Genomic DNA, 20,854 nt, shown 5'->3' on the forward strand with positions numbered 1-20,854 from the left:
TTATGGTAAATACAATTATTCCATGACAATAATTATGGTCAACAGTGCAGTGAACTTTCCCACTGCACTGTTGACCATAATTATTGTCATGGAATAATTGTAAGTGCTTACTTTAGCAAATAGTTATTGTGGCAACAAGAAATGTATCTAGCACACACTTTTTATTTTCTAGCACAAGATGTGTATGAGTGATGATGCAGTCTTCTTTTTATCCTTACTTGTGTAAAAAGCTATGCATCAGTTACTTGGCACACTATGGCCATAGACTGCCCATGCGCCTAAAAAATTCTCAAACAAACAGCATCAGTTACTCATATCTAAATTATATGTCCCAATAGATTCATTAGTAGAATGAATTATACACTTCATTAATAGGACTGAACTTTCCCACTGCACTGTTATGGAATAATTGTAACTATTTGATTACTTTAGCAAATAGTTATTATGGCAACAAGAAATGTATCATCATGAGTCTAATCTGTTCACCAGTTTTATAAATAAAGAAAACTATAATGTCTAAAAATTTAATATAATGAGATGAAAAAACACACAAAATATATATTTTTTTAAATAAGTCAAACTAAATGCAGCAAGGCATCATATGTTCAAGAGTATAAATTATCTATATAATATTGGTGTAAATACACCATAGATAACTCTTAAATGAAAAAAACTACGATAGTAGTGTAAAAGGGGCATCATTTTACCTATATCTCATATTGTGTACCTCCTTCACGAGTTGCCATGTATTGCACTACCTCGAATAAGTAACACTTCATTAAAAGAGAAGACTATTGTTACTTATTCTCAGTGGGCTCTACCACCCAGATGGCACCGTTTCAAATATAACTGACCTCTCCTCAGTGGGTAGGCAGGTACCCAGGTATTGTAGACAAAACAATCCAGTTGTGAAGATAATCCCACAATATGAGAGATGCCAAAAGGTGTAGATGATAATGTTTAAGTGAAACTAAATGCAGCAAGGTATCTTATGTTCAAGAGTATAAATTATCTATATAATATCGGTGTAAATACACCATAGATAACTCTTAAACAAAAAAACTATGATAGTAGTGTAAAAGGGACATCATTTTATCAGATAAAATGATGCCCTTTTTAGTGTAGTACCACAGAGTTGATACATTGCTCTGGGTTTACTGTTTCCCCATATGTAGTACTTTACATTTGTCAATGTTAAACTTCATTTGCCACCTCTCAGCCCATCTGCTCAACCTTTCCAGATCCTCTTACAGCAGCATAGCGTCAGTAGTGTCCTTAACAACCCTGCCAATCTTTGTATCGTCTGCAAACTTGGACATTAAGCTTGATATGCCATCATCAATATCATTTATAAATACAGAAAACAACAATGGACTCAACACTGAACCCTGGAGGACTCCACTAATAACATTAGTCCACGATGAGCAGTGTCCATTGATTACCACTCTCTGTCTTCTCCCCCTCAACCATCCCTTTATCCATAGCAGCAATTTGCCTCCAATGCCACACTGCTCCAATTTATGCAGCAGTCTTCCATGTGCAACAGTATCAAAAGCCTTTCTAAGATCTAAATATATAATACCAAAATTACTCCCTGCATCCAGTTCTTTTGTGACTGCATCATAGTATCCAATCAAATTGGTCAGGCAACACTTTACCTTAACAAAACCATGCTGTGTCCGAGCTATAACTGAAGTCTTGTCTAGATGATCCTGCAGTGCTTCTTTAACCAGTGCCTCCATTAATTTTCCTGGAACAGAAGTTAAACTCACAGGTCTATAATTACTTGTCAGCCTTTGATCCTCCTTTGTGAATTGGGGTCACATTTGTGCATCTCCAGTCTATGGGTACCTCTCCTGAGTCCAAAGAAGCTCTCATAATTATGGCTATGGGTTTGCTTACTTCCTTTGCTGCCTCCTTTAATATAACTGTATAGATCCCATCCACCCCGGGTGTCTTTTTTATGTTTATCCTCAACAACCCCTCCTCCACTTTCCTCTCAGTTATTACAAAATCATCTAGCTCACTGCCAGAGTTTACTTCACCTCTGGCATTTCCTTTCCTGAATAACTCCTCATGTGTGAATGTAGATGCGAAATACTCGTTTAGTTTGTTAGCCACCTGAGCAGGATCCTCAACTGTTGAACCATCAATATCCAGTGGACCAATCTGATTCATTCCTTTCATTCTAGAGTTTACATAGGTAAAGAACTCTTTTCTGTTTTTCTTTGCATCCTTTGCCAAGGATTTCTCATAATCTGCCTTTGCCTGCCTAATCTCCTTTGTGACTTGGTTACAGACCAGCTTATATCTATCATAGACTTCCATGTCACCCATTAATTTATATGTATCCCATGCATTTTTCTTCTCTGCCATATGTCTCATTAGTTCATCTGACATCCATTTAGGCCTAAACCGTGAACAATATTTCTTAGTTGGTATGTAAAGCCTAGTAGCTTCCAAGATAAGTTCTTTGAATGCTTCCCATTTTGAGTTTGCTGTTGGTAACATCATCAGTTGGTCCCACCATATAGAATTTAAATACTGTCTCAGACCATCATAGTCGCCTCTACGAAAGCAAAAACCCTTCCCTTTACCCCTGATGGTAGTTACCTCTTTGGGTAAATCCCACTTCAGCACACTGTGATCACTGCCACCTAGTGGTTCCTTTATCTACAGATTCTTAATGCATGAAGAGTCACTACTGATAATCAGATCAAGAGTATTACTCCCTCTAGTTGCCTCCCGAACATGCTGATGTAGAAAACAATCATCCAATAGATCCACAAAAGCCTTGCTAGTGTGTGAGTGACCAACCCACAAATTCCAGCCAATATCTGGGAAATTGAAATCCCCCATAAGACTCTCTGATTTACTGGCCCACTCTATTTCCCTGTACAGTTTCTTATTATACTCATCAGAGTTATTAGGCCTATAGCACACTCCTACTCTCAATTTTGATCTCCCAGTGCTTATGCCACACCAAACTGACTCGACAGTGCACTGTCCAGCGATGTCGACTGGCTTCACTTCCTTGGATTTTGTGTTTCTTAACTAATAGCATAATCCCTCCTCCCTTCCTGTCCTGTCTATCCTTTCTGTACACATTGTACTCCCCAAATTCCAGTTCTGCATTCCTTATATCTGTGTGACACCACATCTCTGATATCCCAACAATATCTGCCTTTGATGTTTTGAGCAATACCTCAAATTCATTAAATTTATTTACCAAACTCCTAGCATTGGTTTACATGCAAATATACATGCACCTGTTCCTATTGTTAACTACCCTAACACAACCCATGTGTTTACTTGTACCACAATGACTCCCAGTAGTCTCTGAAATACCCTGCATCTTGTTTTCCAGGCTGCTGCTCATTTCAATAGTAGCAGAGTTATTTTATGATCACCAGGAGAGCCTGATATTCACTGAGTTTCCGAAAATAGGTAACAACAGTCTTCTCTACTGGAGAAGCATTGCCTATTCAAGGAATTTATGAGTTTTTGAGTAGTGTGAGTTGAAGGAGTTACTGTCCTTTTCTTCTTCCTCTACTATAACTTTTCCTCTACTTTTTTTCTTTTCTGAGTCTAATAGGGACAAGTGGATAGTAGAGTTATTATCCCACACATATACAAACTAGCCTTGAAACGGTGCCATCTGGGTGTTGGTGCCCACTGAGAGTAAGTAACAATAGTCTTCTCTTTTAGTGAAGCATTACTTATTCAAGGTAGTGCAATACATGGAAACTCGTTGTGAAGGAGGTGCACAAAATGAGATACAGATAAAATGATGCCCTTTTTACACTACTATCATAGTTTTTTCGTTTAAGAGTTATCTATGGTGTATTTACACTGATAAACTTGAAGGAGTAGTGAATGTATTACATGCCAGTTATACACATAAAACAAGAAGTAAAACTAACACAAAAAATCCTTCCAAATATACATGTATTTCTGAAATATATGGAAAAAACTTATATTTCTTTTATTTCATATTGAACATGTATATTTTTAAAATATATATTCTTTTGAGTTTTATTATACAGCCAAAATGGTGTATTTACACCATTTTGGCTGTATAATTTCATCTCATTATGTTAAAATTTTAGCCTTTAGTTTTCTATATTTATGAAATTGGTGAGTACCTTAGACTTACAGTGAAATATTGATCTGTTGCCAAAATCCTTTTTATTTTAGCAAAAGATGCAAGAAGTAAATAGGGTATCTATCTTTATGTTACATCCATAAGTAGCATGGAAGGTATGTGCAAAGAGAGTACCTAATAAGTTAATAGTAATTAAACTGAATAAGAATGAAATCAGTGAAATAAGGATAAAAAAATGAATAACCTGAGAGTAAAATAAGAAACATTCCCTTCTTCTGCCCCAAAAGTAAAGACAAAATTATCACATGCCAGTTAAAAACCTAATGAAATCTATTTATTATTCATTTACAGGACTACTCAGACTACCTGGTAAGAGCAATAGGAAAGTTTAAAAAAAAAAAAAAAAAAAAAGATAAACATTGACATCAGTACTTAAGCAGCTAAATTACCTTGGTTATTCTCGTCAGAGCCCACCAAAATTACTCAAATTAGCATTATATTAGTTGAGGCATACAATGCAAGAAAGCAAGCTTATGCAGTATCAGTCAAAAAAAAAAAAACCTCCCATTTCACACATCCATTTTCTCCAAATGTCTGTCTAGCTTAGCCTTAAATGTATTTAATTTATCAACTTCCACAACAAGAGATGGAAGTCTGTTCTGGCAATCAACCACCTGCCGGCTAAAGGCAAATTTCCACACATCTGTTCTACAACTGTCTTTCCTCAGTTTGAATCTATGCCCCCTCAGGTTCTTTTAGCATTAGTAGAGGCATGTGATGCAAGAAAGCAAGCTTATGCAGCATCAGCCAAACCCCCCCCCCCCATTTCATCCTTCCAATTCGTTCCAAATGCCTATCCAGCTCAGCTTTAAATTTATTTAGGCTATTAGCTTACACAACAAAAGATGGAAGCCTGTTCCACCAATCAACTACCCGCTGGCTAAAGGCAAATTTACACACATCTTAATCTGAACAAGAGGAAGAATCCCATCAGCATTGAGCTTGCTCAACCTGTTCAAGGCCTTATACACCTCATAGGTGCCTAGTCTCCAGGTGCTGAAATTTGCAGAACTTAACCCTTTCTTGGTAAGAGCAGCAGCCCTTTGTTCCCCCCCTCACCAATCTTGTTGCCCTTCTTTGTACTCGTTCTAGCAACTCTACATCCTATTATATACAGGGCGATTCACTACCAGTGTGACAAACTTGCAGGAGGTGTAGGGGGTGCAAAGATGTATTGGAATCACATAGCATTGCAGGTCCGAAATGCCTTCATCATGCGGTAGAGGACATTGAACAGGAGGTCGCGTGAACAGCGATCCTGCTGGAAGTCAGCATTTGCGAACTGTTTCTGTTGAAGAAACCAAGTAGCGAAAGTCCTCCGGAGTGGATAATCCACAGGCTCCAATGATTGGACGCATTGCAGATGGTATGAACTCATTTGGTTTGTTGACAGTATCCTCCATACAGTGGATTGGGAAATACCCAATCGTTGGCCTATCGATCGAGTACAAGCTGAGCTTCTTCAGAGAGACCTAGATAGACTTCAGGAATGGTCAGAAAAATGGCAGCTATGCTTTAATCCAACAAAGTGTAAGGTATTACACCTGGGAAACAGTAATCCCAAAAAAACTTATTCACTTGGTGGAGTTCAACTAAACCCAGTACTGGAGGAAAGGGACTTGGGTGTTACGATACGGTCAGACATGAAATTCTCTGATCATTGTAAACAGGTTGCAAGGAAGGCCCAAGGCTTATGTTTGACCACACTTGGAATACTGTGTTCAAGTATGGAGACCGCACCTAAAGAAAGACATCGAGCTTCTTGAAAGGGTGCAAAGATGGGTAACTCGCCTGGTGAGATCGGCAAAAGGGCATCCTTATGAAGAAAGACTTCGAATATGTGGGTTGCAGAGTTTGGAGACTAGACACCTTAGAGGAGATTTGATTGAGGTGTTTAAGGCTCTGAGAGGCATCAGTAAATTGAATGAGGATGAAATTTTCAAGATTATAAATGATGCTAGAACTAGGGGACATAAATTCAAGTTACGGGGGGAAATGTTTAGATTGGACTGCAGGAAGTTTTATTTTAGCCAGCGAGTTATAAATTACTGGAATAAGTTGCCTTCATGGGTGGTAGAGGCCGACAGTTTGGGGAAATTCAAAGGTCATCTGGATAGTACTTTTGGGTAAGGGAAGCGGCATAGGATGATAGCTTTAATTTCCTTTTTTTTTTTTTTTTATTAATTATTATTATTTAGTTATTTATTTTATTTTATTTTTTTGTTCGGATTTTTTTTTTTTGGCTGGTGCAGCATAAGCCATAGGCTTTCTTGCACCATGCGGCCGTTACTAATACTCGTACTCGTATTGCCTTCTGCAACACGTAGGACATTCTCCTCATTGTCTGGCGTCCTCGTCGTTCGCTCTCGATTCATGGTACCTCTCGTGAAACAACCAGTCTCACGTAACCTTCTGTGCACACGTGCGAAAATCGTATGATGAGGAGCACGCCTGCGCGGGAAACGTTCCTGGTACAAGTGCAGAGCAGCGCGCCCGTTACAGTCCGCAGTTCCATACACGAGGTGCATGTCGGCCAGTTCAACGTTTGAATACTCGTTCATCCTACTGCCTCGGGAACCGCTTCGCAAATGCTGACTTCCAGCGGGATCGCTGTTCACGCGACCTCCCGTTAAACGTCCTCTACCGCATGACAAAGGCATTTCGGACTCTGCAATGCTATGTGATTCCGATTCGTCTTTGTGCCCCCTACACCTGCAAGTTTGTCACACTAGTAGTGAATCACCCTGTATAATATATTATATAATATATAATACATATAATATATTATTTCAACTTTTGTCCCCTCTGATAAATGTTACAGAACCACCTAGGGTATATGTTGGTTCTCTGTGGTTTTGAGTTTCTACAGTAGAAACTCAAAAATCCTGAACTTTTAGAATATTTATCTGAGAATAGTCAACTATACAAGGGTAGAGGAAAAATAGGCTGGGCAAGCTTAAAATTTTAAGACTTATGATTTAAATTTAGCACCTATTACCACAGATGCTAAATTTATGCATGTTGTTCCATTAAGAATTTCTCAAACACCAATTTCTTTCTGTTTTAAAAATTTCCTGGACTGTTTATCATTATTACTATGCATTGGCAATGTTTAAAATCATTAATTTTGCAAGACACTGAATACTACTTCACAGTATAATACATAATATTACATTTGTATGTACTTAGTTTTAATGCAGTTCAAATGCTGAAATTGTATCACAATAATTATACCTCATATTAAAAAATATTGGTCAGTTGCAACATCCATACTAGAGGTCATATTCAAGCCCAAGGCATATGTGTTACCCACTGGGCCAACCTAGCAGTATGGGTTAACATTTTGAACTGTAAAATAATGCTGAGATACTGTGCTAACTAATAAAAATAACAACTTACCCCTGAGTACTTAGGCTATATGCATAAACTTCAAAAAACTAGAATTTTCAAAAATCTAGGTGATGTGTCCAAGGATCCTGTATTTATCAGTTTCTGCTGCATGTTTGTTGAAGCTAACCCAGCAGTAGTAGCACTCAATATTTAAAAATTTATTTTTTACAGCTTTTATTTAAAAAAAAAAAAAAAAAAAATTTGATTATGATGAAAATTAAAAATAAGAAACTCTTACAGTATAAAATAATGAAACTGTTAGTCTCTTCCATTTTCTAGTTTAAAAGACCGTTAAACATGTGACAATGATATAAAACATACTGAATTACCATCTTTGTAATAAGACTATTTCAGATATGTACTTGCATGTGTATATTTACTTATGTTTATAAATAATTTTTAAAAATAATTATATATATATAATTATGTTTATAAATATATATATTAGATACTGATATTTGCTTTCATTTTCAAATTTGGTGAGCCATGAAGTATTGAATATTGCTGATTCTCTATGCTGAGTGAATATCACCTTTCATTTTTATGTAGTGCATGAAAAATTTATTACATGCATCAAACTGGACATTGCCAATTTTATTTTTCATCACTGTTCAAACTAGTTTATAACATACACCCAGCGATCACCAAATTGTGACGACCCCATCCATAATGGACTGTGCCGCATAGCTCACAATACAAAATGTCTAACAGTTTTGTACACTAGAGCAGTAGTAATTTGCATTTGGTCTTGCAGGTCAGAGTGATAAAGTAGCAGTTATGCGACATAATAAAGATATCACAGAGTTTCAGAAGGGCATGATTGTGGGAGCTCATATGTCAGGTGCTTCCTCGTTAGAAACAGCACATCGTGTTGGTTGCTTGCGGCCTACTGTGGTTAAGGTGTACAAAGAATGGTGTCAAACAGGTCAAACCATCTCCTGCCAACAGAACTGTAAAGATTTATGCAAGGCGGATGTTCATGGTGAGCAAAGGATGTAGTGCATTGTTATAGGCTCAGTGGCAGGTCACTGTAACACTTGACATTGCAATACAGTATGGGAAATGCAAGAACAGTATCCCAAATTACGATGCACCACACACTCAGACATTTGGGGTTGCACTGCAGACAACTCAAGAGACACCCTCTCCTCATTGTTGATCATCATTCATGGCAAATGCTGTAGTATTAACAACATGCTGGTTGGATGCCGGAGGACCAGAAACAAGTGTGATTATTATAGGAGTCCAAATACCTGGCGCAACATGCTGATGCCTTCGTGTGTGGCACAATAACATGAGTCCATGGACCCATCATGCATGGTGCCCACTATCCAGGCAGTTGCTTAATATGGGGCATGTTTTGCTGGGAAGAACTGGCATTCCTGGTGTGTATGGACCAATGTTTCACTGGTGGGGTCTACTAGCAACCCTTAGGAGTTACCACGTACACCCTGCTATGTTTCACTTTTTCTCAGACAGAAACAGGATCTTCCAAGATGATAATGCACTGTGTCATTGGGCCTGCACTATGCATGAGTGGTTCAAGGAACACAGTGAGGATATCACCCACCTTGATTATCCTCCAAATCTGCCTGACCTCAATCCAGTTAAACACCTGTGGGATGTTTTGGAATGGGAAGAGAGGCATATGGACACAACTGTCACCTGTTCTGACACTGTGTAAAGCCTTTCAGGCAGCATGGCTGCAGATCCCTACGGACATCTTCAGACATCTAGTGGAGTCACTCAGTGCCTTGGCAAATAGCAGCTGTTATCCATGTGAACAGTGACCTAACATATTATTAGGTAAGTAGTCACAATTCAGTGATCACTGAGTATATGTGTTATATAGTTATAAACTTATTTTATACCTAACTCCTTGCATTATTTCATTTATTCTTACATATTCTCCAATATGTACTCGTATACTGTGATTGAAGAAACCATCTAAAAATAATATTTTTGTAAAATATATAAATAAATAACAATAAAGGAGAGAAGAAAACAGTATCTAACATTGCATAGAGAAATGTCCAGCTATTCACTGTCTGAATAGAATCGCTGAAACAAATGTGATAAAACACATCCAGCACACACACACAGACCCTGAAACAAATGCAATGAAATGCATTCAGTGAACTCTGAAACAAGAATAGTTATAAAAAATTTTGCATAAACAGCAATATATCACTTCAAAACTAAATATTTTCCAAGCTACTTAGAAATAGCTAGCAGCAAACACACAAGAAATATTTCATATCAGAACATACCCATGAAGTTGCTCTCAAAACCATACCGTCTTAAAATCTGTCTGTATTTTTGAGAGCAACCTCACGGGTATAACATTACAATTGCAGGGTTAAAAAATGTTAACATGCAAATGTCTCTCCTATTCACAAAAGGAGGATCAAAAGGCAAAGTGAGTAATCACAGACCTTGATTTCTGTTACAGAGAAAATAATGGAGTCTGCGGTTAAAGTGATGCAGAATCACCTTGGCAAGAATGTAGTTACACAGTAATCGTAGCACAGATTTGTTAACGGAAGATCTTGTGTGACCAGCCTGATTAGTTACTATGAGGCAGTCACAAAGAAACTGTATGCAAAAATTCATTTTGACATCATTTACATAGATTTAAGTGGGGGCTTTTGACTCGTCCACATGAATGATTACTATACAAAATGGAACATTGTGTCATAATGGACAAGTTATTGTATGTTTAAAGGGATGGTTGAGTGGCCAGGAAACAGTGATTATTAACAGATACTATTCTTTATGGACTTATATTATATAAGTGGAGTCCATCAGGATTCAGTGATGGCCCCTACTGTTTTCAATATTTATTAATGATATTATATCATGGCATATCAAGTGTAATGTCTAAGTTTGCTCATGATACAATGGTCGACAGAGTGGTTAATGACAGGAATCAGGTATACTACTCCAACAACATATGGTTGAAAAGTGGAGATTTTATTTGGAATTCCCAGAATAACATTTGAGTGGTACCACACGCAAGGTGGCTGACATAGAAAAAAGACAACAGTAATTGTTCAGTTTGACATGAATTTCTCTGATCAGTATAAACAGGCTGCTACGACACATCATGGGGTTCTATCAGTGATATACAGGAGTTTTGGAGGGTGACAAAAATGTGTCCTAGGTTAGGCCTTTAAGACACAAAGCTCTCACATTAGAAATTTTTTTTTTCTGTAGATTTTAGTTTGCAAGGACGTTTTGCAAATTCGTGTTAGGAAATGAGCTAGTAATCAATTTGCTGAATTTTTTCTCATTTCCACTTAATCTTTTTCAGCTTCCCTTGTGTTAATTTTCTTTTCTTTTAATACATTTATTTTTTCTCCTTCATGTGAATTGTTCGTATTTATTTTATTCTCATATTGATGATAATCCTTGATTAATATTGCAGCATTGTCTTAATGTGATACAGTTACAATTTGTTCATATATGACACACTACATTTATTTGTCTTAAAACAGTAAAATAATCTCTTAATATGGTTGTTCTGCTTATTTTGTTAATAGTAATAGTAGTTGCTTGCATTTAGCAAATGCTCTTTTAGTCTTTATTTAATCATCTACAGTGTAATATTGTGTAATCCTTTTGTAACGCACATAAAGATATATAAAAGAAACTTTCTATATTTTTTAATTTTAAATAATTTCTTAATTTTTATGTAATAAGTTGTTTTAGAAAATATGTATTATAGATTTATTTAATAATAAAACTAAAGCATGAGGAACACCAGTTAATTTTTATTGAAATTCAAGGTAAGCTTTATCTGTATTTAACATTCAATCTAGTGATTATAGATTTTATAATTTCTTTGTTTTTTTTTTTTTTTTTCTTTTTTCATTTTTAATCTAACAGATCAGAATTATTTTGAACAAAGCAGATACCATTAGTACACAAGAACTGATGCGAGTTTATGGAGCTTTATTCTGGAGCCTGTCCCCTCTGATAAATGTTACAGAACCACCTAGGGTATATGTTGGTTCTCTGTGGTCAAAATCCTTTAGTCCTTCCAATTACAATCAGCTTTTTATAGAAGAAGAGATCTCTTTATTAAAGGATTTATATAATGTTATGGCAAGTCGGGTCGAAAATAAAATCTCATTGATCCGTCACCATGCAGTTCTTGTACGTAACCATGCCTTGCTTGTTAATCAATATCTCTATTCATTGAAGAAACACCTATCATTCTTCCAGGATAAGGATGAGCTTGCAAGTAAAATTGCCAAAAGTCCAGATAATTATAGAATTTTTCAAGATGTTTTAGCTCATTCTGATATCAGCAGAGAAGATTTACTATCACCAGTTAAATATGCAGATTTCTTTGCTATCCATCCTGTTTATTCATTCCTCCCACTCTCATTTTATTGTGGATTTGTAACTTCATGTTTGCATGATACAATCAATGATGTCATACATACTGAGTTACCATCTTTGTTGAAAGAACTGACAACTTTCTATGAAGAATCCTGCCAAAAATACAGGTACTGTAGTGTCCAGGATAATGATAGTTTAGAGCATAACAAACAAAAATATAGTAGAACATATTAAGAAGTTGCTAAAATAGAAAACCTGTTCCTTTTTATTGCTTTATATATAATTATGTTAAAGTATTTCAGAAATATTGGTGCAGTGGGAATTATAATTAAACTTAGGTTCTCGGATACTCAGTTCATCATCAAGAGGTTTCCTTTACAGGGCATGGGCTGAGTATCAGAATTTCATCATGATATAAATATTGCATGTTAGCATATTAAGTAATGGAGATTACAATAGTAACTACTTGTGCAGAAATAATTCTTTAAATTTTAAAATAGGACTAGATTTTGGTATATTGTGAAAAATATGCTAGAAATCATTGATTTTTTTTTTTTTTAGCTTGTCTGTGATATAATTTTTTTAAAGTTCTAGTCTTAATGCAATTATTCATGAAAATCTGAAATATATTCCAGATTTTCATGGAATACATTTCTTACTATATACAACCTTTAAAATGATGTCAGCCAATATTAAAATAATTATATTTTTTTGTTTTAAATTAAATTTTCTATTTGTATATTTATTTATTAATTAATTGATTTTTAGAATAGATGTATTTGACTTTTATACAAGGGTTCCTTTGTACTAAAATAGAGAATTTTCTTAGAACAGTTTTTTTTTTTTTTGGCATATATTTTAGCAACCTATTCAGACAATTTTAGAGCCTTAAAAAGACTGTGATTAGTATTAAGAGTAATGAGCTGGAATTCAGCTGATGATAGAGAATTAATTATTAATCGAAATGTTTTCTTCACTGGGGCAATTAATAAATTACTGGTTATTTGTAATATCCCAAAATAGGAGATTACAAATGATTTCATCTGAACTTCATCTCTGAATGGAGAGAAAACAGATGCAAGTTACTGGCTGTAAACATTGACTTTTTTTCATATTGGTGATATATTTCTTAAAATGTAGTGAAGTTCATTCAAAGGTGTAAACCTTTGCACTGAATAAAGTGACCTTCTACATTTTTTGGGGTTTCTCTCTGAGTTACAGGTTGCATTCCAACAACCAAGATCCTTTCTGAACAGTTAGTTAGAGGTCTTGATAATATCTCAATAAAGAGGTTGCAAGACTGATGTTTGCTATCTGAAGAGTTCAGATTCCTTGAGAACCAGTAGAACTTTTCTGCTCAAATATTGTTCTGAGCCCAATTTATTATTGCCAACTTTTTAGAGGACAGATAGGTTTCCCATTGAATGCAGACAAAGTTTCTCAATAGGTTAGTTTAAGGAATAGTACAGAAAAAGTCAAGATGAGACTGTATCAAGATGTTCAGACTGTTTAAAGTGTAAAACACCAGTTTACGACTAAAACTGATGAAAAACATATCATCATCATCATAGTGCAATATCAAAGAAACTGGAAGTAATGTAGCTTAAGCAGTATAAAAAAGGTATGACCAAGGAATGGAACTGTTTTAAGCAGAAGCTTATTTGCATTTGGCTTGTAGTAGCTGGGGGGGAAGCTAAAAACTGTTTTGCGAAATCAGTAACTGATCTTAATTTTAATTGGTCAATACCGAGGCAAGTTGTGGAAATACCGTATAGTCTAATTAGCATAAGAAATTTGCCCAAGGACTTTTAAGTAATTGCATTCATTTGTCAGCTTTTAATTTGAAGGCAGGACAAAGGATTTTTTCAGTTGGTATACATTTCATTAATCATTTCTGCATTAATATTTTGCATTTTTGCATTGTAAAAAAAAATCCATAAAATGTTCAGCTAGAATAAAAATGGTGATCAGTGATTCTTTAAATACTGTTTTCTCCAAGTGCGGAAGTGTTTGCATTTATTATTACTATTGCTTCCATTTGGTGAGTGCCCATATTTATTTTTCAGCAGATTGACAAAAATTTGGTGTAGATTCCAAAGTATCTTGTATTAATGCATAAATACATTGTATAATAAACAAGTTAGTGTGCACAGTGTATTCCATTTTTTTTTTTTTTTTTCTTAAATTAATTGAACTTTTTTTTTCTATGATTAATAGAAGTGAAAAGTAAATATAGTTCTCCTTATCAATTAATTACTACGATTATAACTTTATAGAATAACGTTTAATAAAACTCTGGGGTTTTTTTACCTTCTCTAACCTTAGCTATTTTCAACTGAATAATATTTATTAGTCTCTCTATATATATGTATCTCTTCACGAGTGACCACATTCACGAGTCTTGCATAGTGATACACACAAAACATGCATGGATTGTCTAAAGCTTACAATACTGCATTAAAACTACATTTATGAATTTCTTTTTTCCATACAATTTGTATTGAAAAAAATATATATATTAATTGCCAGATTCTTATTGGGCTAATTTTAATGAAATTTGGAAGGGCATGACAAATATTTTTAAAAGACTCAAATATGAAATTTCATGAAAATCCATCCACTAGGGATCCCTCTGTTAGATGAGAATGGACAGACATAGTGAAGACAGTAGATGCACTTGCATATATATGCAAACATGCCTAAAAAATCAGCAAAGAATCCTCTGATATTTTTAAAGAAAGCATGCACTTTGAATTTTAATGCAAAAAAAAAAATAAATAAATAAATATTCTGTTTCAATGGCAAGGATTTTGCACTTTCAGTTGAAACAGATTGTAATAGCAGTTTTTTTTCTGGAAAAAATATTGAGCAGTAAACGGTGTGTACCAACACAAGCATATGTAATATGTTTTGAACCAACTAAAAGAACTGTCAGTTGTTGACACTTTTTTGCAGCATTGCAATTTTAAAACAAATTGGTTTCATTTCGTAATTGGTTCCTTATATTTTTAAAATAAAGGAGTGTAAAGTGCACTGTTGTAAACTATTCCTAGCCTTCCCCTCCCCAACCTAAAAAAAAAAAAAAAGAGCTATTTAATTTAGTGCTCCTGCTGGCATAACTTTTTTTTGTTGTTGTTGTTGTTGTTCCCATTAGATGTTTAAACACACTTCATTTGGTGCAGAAAAGTACTACTTTAATGATAATTGTTTACCTGTATACTACATTATTCCTTACTTGGATTATATTAGAAAGCAAAGTGAGTTGAGTATTCCACTTAACAAGTATATACTTGTTTTCAGATAAATAAAATAAATTTGGATATGTTATTGATGGAACACTTAGGGTAATACATCCCACTTTTTATTTGATTTCAACTTATGCATTAAATTAACCCCCCTCCAGTCTTATAGTTCACTATTACCTGTTCAGGTAATGCAATACAATTTAAAAAGATATTAGCAACTTAGAACCCTGAATAATGGTATTTATCTCTAACTTGGACATAAGATCAAGCCTTAACACCAAGTGTTTAGTGTTTATCTTTTGAGGAAGCAAAATGCTCCCTGTGATCAAATACCTGACACAGTAATGTGTCAGGTATTTGATCAAAATTTATTTGATGTCAACTTCTACATTAAATTATCTCTGTGCAATCCTATATAGTATTAAAAGTTTTTTTTTTAATTAAAATTATTTTATATTATGGTTGAGTGACAAATTTTTGATTACTCATTTAAATTACACTAAACTGTTTAGTATAAATAAAGTCGGGTGGTTTTCCCTCCAAGTGCATCATGACAGTTAATGTATTAAATGGTTTAAATAATAAAGTACTGTACTGGGTAATCTCTATTGTTTATATTCTGCACACTTTACCTGGGAGTTTTAAAAAAAAGTCAATTTTCAAAAAGAATTGTGATAAAATGTATAATTTATTTTTTAAATGTTTATTGTTAGTATATTTAAATAAAACTAGATTCATCTGGCACTTTTAACACCATAAAAAATATGAGTGTTAGGCATCACTAAAATGCATATAAAAGATATTTGATAATTATAGGAATGAAATTCTTATTATCAAATATAGTGATATTGTGATCACATTATCATACTGTTATTTCCAGTTTATTAGTCTATTAATTTTGCTATTGTATTTTGTTGAATTTTTATTCTTATCCATTCATACAGTTAAATTTACTATTTTGTCATGTTGAATATAGCTTAAGTAATTGGTTAAAGATTAAATGCTTTGCTTAAAGAAAGCATTTATATGTTTATGTAATAGACAGTTAGCTCTTTGGGAAACTGCATTTTCATTTAACTAAGGCCTGCTATCAGTTGTAATTGCAAACTATGTTCGTAAGAGAAAAAGATGAGCAGCTTATGCCTCTTTTTGTATAATGCATATTTTTATTTTTATATTGTGTTACTCTGTACTTAAAATGTCTTTCAAGGTGGTTCAACTGCATGTTAAGGTTTCTCAGGAAATCTGTATTTTGGAAGTTACATGCACAGAAATGCACACCGTGTACAGTTTTGCTATTGTTAAACTTATTTGTTAATTATACCATATATTTGATATTTTTTTTATTTCTAATTTTAATGTGATTGAAAATAATAAGAATCATTTAATTCAAGTTATTTTACATAATTCCATTTATCGAATTTATCCAAATACCATACTTTTTATTTTCCTCCAAAAACTTTAACATTAAAAACTTTAGTACATATCTTCATTTTATATGAGGATTTTAATTTAGAGTATTGACCTGCATAGAAAATTCAAGATGCCACAGTAAGCATTGCATGTTTTCACATGGTCAAATGCAAATCAAATACTTATATTTCAAAGTATAGCTGGATAACACTCAAACTAGTGCCTGTAAGAAGCAATGATGTATAATAATGTTATAGTGATGGAAGAAATTTGTCTCTATTATTTTTATTAAAATCAGTTTATTGATAATATACGCCAGTGCAACTAAATCAGCTTTATGCATTTTTCTAAAAAGAAAACTTTGGTGCATTTATTAATCATGGACAGGTGGCATATTGGATAAATACGATGAATCATTTTCACTATTTTTTTAAATTGTTAATTTGTTATTAACATTTTAGTGGTTGCCCTTATGCAAAGCTACCCAGGGCAAAGCATATGCCACATGTTAAAAAGGCGAGGTTGAGGGATCACTGTATTACACTTCACAGACTTATTGTGGGATATTCCACAATGTGTTCCCTTACAATCACGGCATTCTAATACATCATAGAGGTAGCGGTGTGTTTATGATGCTAGAAGTTGTGTAAATTCAGCATTAAATACTGTATTTAAAATATGTATTTTGCTTGTACATAGTTAATATATAAATCTTATATATTTCCATAAAATTATAATGAAGTCTGTGTTTACCTGCTACCTTAAGATTAACTGATTTATGCCTACATTCCTTAAACTTGTATCTAACAGCAACAGTTTAGATCCTGATTCTATCTGCCTTATCTTGATTAATTGCCTTAAGATTTGTTAATGTGCTTATGTTGCAGTAGTTAAATAAAATATTAGATACTGTATGGGTTATTCATTGAGCATTAATAAATAAATTTTCTTGCACCTCATTCAGTATTAAGATGTAAAGCATTTTGCTTTACATATATGTTACTGATTAAATGTTCCTACAGGTATACAGTATTATAATAATCTATTCAATTAACATTTCAGTAGTGAGTTTATATTGTCACAAAGACTGAAAAACACTCAAACCTGATCAACAACCAAACAATGGAAACTACAAAAAGAGAGGGGATAAACCTGAAAAGCTGGGTTTGTCAATCTGTATGGATTTAAATAAAGTTGATTAGTTGTTTGAAGGTTGTGTTTCTATTTTACTGTTTTACTGTATCATAAACTAAACCCCTCCCCATGGTCAATTTTCTGAAAAAATATATTTACATTCTTTCAGCTTTATTCTGCAGGAGGTTTCAATTTCCAGTGCAATGCATATATTATCACCTAGGAGTGGTACCTCTCTCGATTTAAAAAGCAATAAGGATTAATGAAAGAACTTAAATTTTATTAAAAACTAATATAATTAAAGATTTAATTTTTTAAAAAAATACATGTTTTCAACTCCAAACTGATATTGTCAATAGAGTCTAGAAATATTTGACAAAACATCACCCTCACCTGCTATGTCAATAAATTAGTAAAGACCACCTTTCTTGTAAATCACAATTACAAAAAGACCAATGAGAAACAAGTTGATGCAGTAAAAATTTACTGAGCTGTTTTTATATATACAGTAAATAAACAAAAAAAAAAAAAAAAAAATTGTGCAAGTTTAAAAAATGTTCTGTTCATGGCATGATCACCAGGTCATCAGCATTTACATTTATTGTTGAAATGATTAATTATAATTACACAGCTTGAACCATGATCCACTCAAACACATGCTTCTTGTACCCACTCAGCTACATATATTGTCGAGATAATTTGTATGCTATGATCCAGTGAAATGTAGCTTCAAATATTTAACACACTCTTGGCAGAAGCTGCATGAGTTCAATCATAATTTGTTAAATTGTGGACTTAGTTTGGTGGCAAGCTGACTCTCTCATGAATTTTTAAGATCAAAATGTGTTTCCTTACAGCAGTCAAGTCTGCCTAATACAGAATTCATAAATATGAAGTTGCCCTGCTGGGTTATCAGAGGTGGTACGTTAAATATTATTCAACTTAAATATGATTGTATTTGGAGAACCAATTCATCATTGAATAGCATTATCCAGAGAACAAGTTTTTTTGAACCAAATTGAATCACTTTCACAAAAAAAAAAAAAAAAAAGCTTTCAGTATTTTTCAGTATCATTGACGGTAAAGAAAGAGTAATTTTTCCAGATCAGTTCTGTCAGTTTCAATATGAGAACCTACCAAACACTATTATGATAGAGGGAAGAATGATGTACAGTGGTCCTTGATCAGGAAACTGACAAGCACACAGGGAAGCATGAAATAATAAGTTATCCCAAGTTCTTGGTATTTTAATAATTTCTCATAGCAATGCTTTGAGTGGTCAGGGAATATTCAACCACATGGAAAAAACTTATTCAGATCTTCTCTTTCTGGTGCAGTCTTGGAAATGCTCTTGATAGTAAAGCCTTGAACAGCAGTGCCATTGTTATAAACAAAATTTTGACTCAACATTTCTGAAGAGGCGCTAAGTGTAACAGTATCTTCCTTGAAGCAGTCATAATTGGTTGATGTCTAAAAGACAGTCCAAACAGAAATCCAGTCCACAGACAAAAAAATATTAGGTAAGCTAATGTTTAAAAGCATACTGTACTGGTAAGTAATCTGTGGAATTCTGTGGCTGTATTTTAATATAAAATGGGCATTTTGTTGTGAAATTTAATTTTTAGTTAGTGCAGTTGTCAACTTATAAAAAAAAAATGGTGCTTTTTCTGAAAAATCTGTTTTCCTGCTGTTTTTTGGGAAGTACACTTGCATTTTACAAAAAGTCTTCTATTTTTCTCCTGCTTAGAAATACCTCTACAACTTGTCAAAAGTTGGTAGATATGATTTTAGCAAATGTAAAAAGTAATAAAATTAAAAGAATATGTTCTTTAAACATATATTATGAAACATGTATACCTAAATTATTATTAACATAATCAGACATATTCTGTATTAATAGTTAATGTATAGTTTAGTTCACTTAATGTGAAATTTGTGCTTTTGATGCACATTAAAAGCACAAATTTCACATTGACAATAGAAATAAAACTTTTATATATGTTTAAAGTAGAAAAATATTGTTATTTTTCAGTTAAAGAGGACTAATATTTCTAAAATAATCTCTTATATTTCCTCATTCAAATTTGTTTTGCATATTTTGCAGTCTCCAACTTACTAATATTTTATTAGTTGAAGAAAGATATTTCCATTTTTCATATTGCACTGGTGCATACCCAATTTATTTTAGTTATGGAATAAATCAGACAGAAATGCAAGTTTTCATAACCATGTGTCATCAGATAAAACTAAAAAAAAAAGAAAAAAAAGTGATTCACATAATTCACACACCCATGAAATAATTCCTCTGAAAAAACACTGCACATCAGTGTGCTAAAAGAATCAGATGTCATTACTTCACGTACATTAAAAAAAAAACAGTTATTGGTCTACATTTAATTTTGAAGTAACAATTTTGATAGTTTTATCTAGAACACTTTTCAGAACTTGTTTTAAGACATTTAGAAATCAAGATCTCTTAAGTATAAAACAATGTGTGACAAGGCCCCCCCCCCCCTCCATTTTCCTTGACAATTCTTTCCAAAAGAAATACTGGTTTATTAGGCACATTGGCATATATGCATAAAGGGCCCATTAGCATCACTGTCTGTCCATCCAACCTCATGTAATAAGTCAATTCCTAATGGATGGATTTTCATAAAATTATATTTGGCTCTTTTAGAAAAATCTGTTGAACCACCCCAAATTTCATTAAACTTGGAGCAGTAGAAATCAGGCAATTATTATTTCTTTGTCCATCCATCTGCATGTAATAACTCAACTCTCAGTGGATGGATTATCACAAAACATTATATTTCACTGTTTTAGAATGATTTGTCAAGCCTTCCCAAATTTCATTAAAATTGGTTAATAGAAATCTGGCAATTATTATTTTATTTTTTTGTACATATCACAGGCTATTCGTATGCCATATACTGAACCACTGGTTGTTATGTTTGTTGCCATGCACTGATTGGAGGAATGAATGGGTAATATGGTGGATGAATAGAAAGAAATGCCTTGCTTTATGCATAAAAGACATTGCCTTTGATTTGTGTTTTTTTTTTTTTTTTTTATGAATCATGCCTGATTACTATTTGGTAAAACACCTGAAATGTAACGTGCTGCGTACATTAACTAACTTGTTATTTTTCTGTCCAAA

The 20,854-nt window shown here is 33.6% G+C and overlaps 1 protein-coding gene across 2 annotated transcripts in view; it reads left to right on the plus strand.

The window, feature by feature from the left end:
* Positions 1-17,771, plus strand: part of LOC150079679 (sarcalumenin-like) — a 60,103-nt gene extending 42,332 nt beyond the window's left edge. Inside the window, exons 6-7 of one of the 2 annotated variants that reach the window (XM_090382552.1) lie at positions 11,444-12,069; positions 17,623-17,771. In XM_090382552.1, the coding sequence (XP_090238678.1) occupies positions 11,444-12,069; positions 17,623-17,668 (672 nt within the window). In that variant the 3' untranslated portion in view covers positions 17,669-17,771. Of the gene's footprint in view, positions 1-11,443; positions 12,400-17,622 lie in introns of those variants that run through there. The other variant, XM_090382551.1, reaches the window with a different exon arrangement.
* Positions 17,772-20,854: the final 3,083 nt, after the last annotated feature.

Source organism: Mastigoproctus giganteus, chromosome 10 (assembly GCF_048544385.1).
Source record: "Mastigoproctus giganteus isolate SK-2022 chromosome 10, ASM4854438v1, whole genome shotgun sequence".
In the NCBI taxonomy this organism is placed as follows: domain Eukaryota; kingdom Metazoa; phylum Arthropoda; class Arachnida; order Uropygi; family Thelyphonidae; genus Mastigoproctus; species Mastigoproctus giganteus.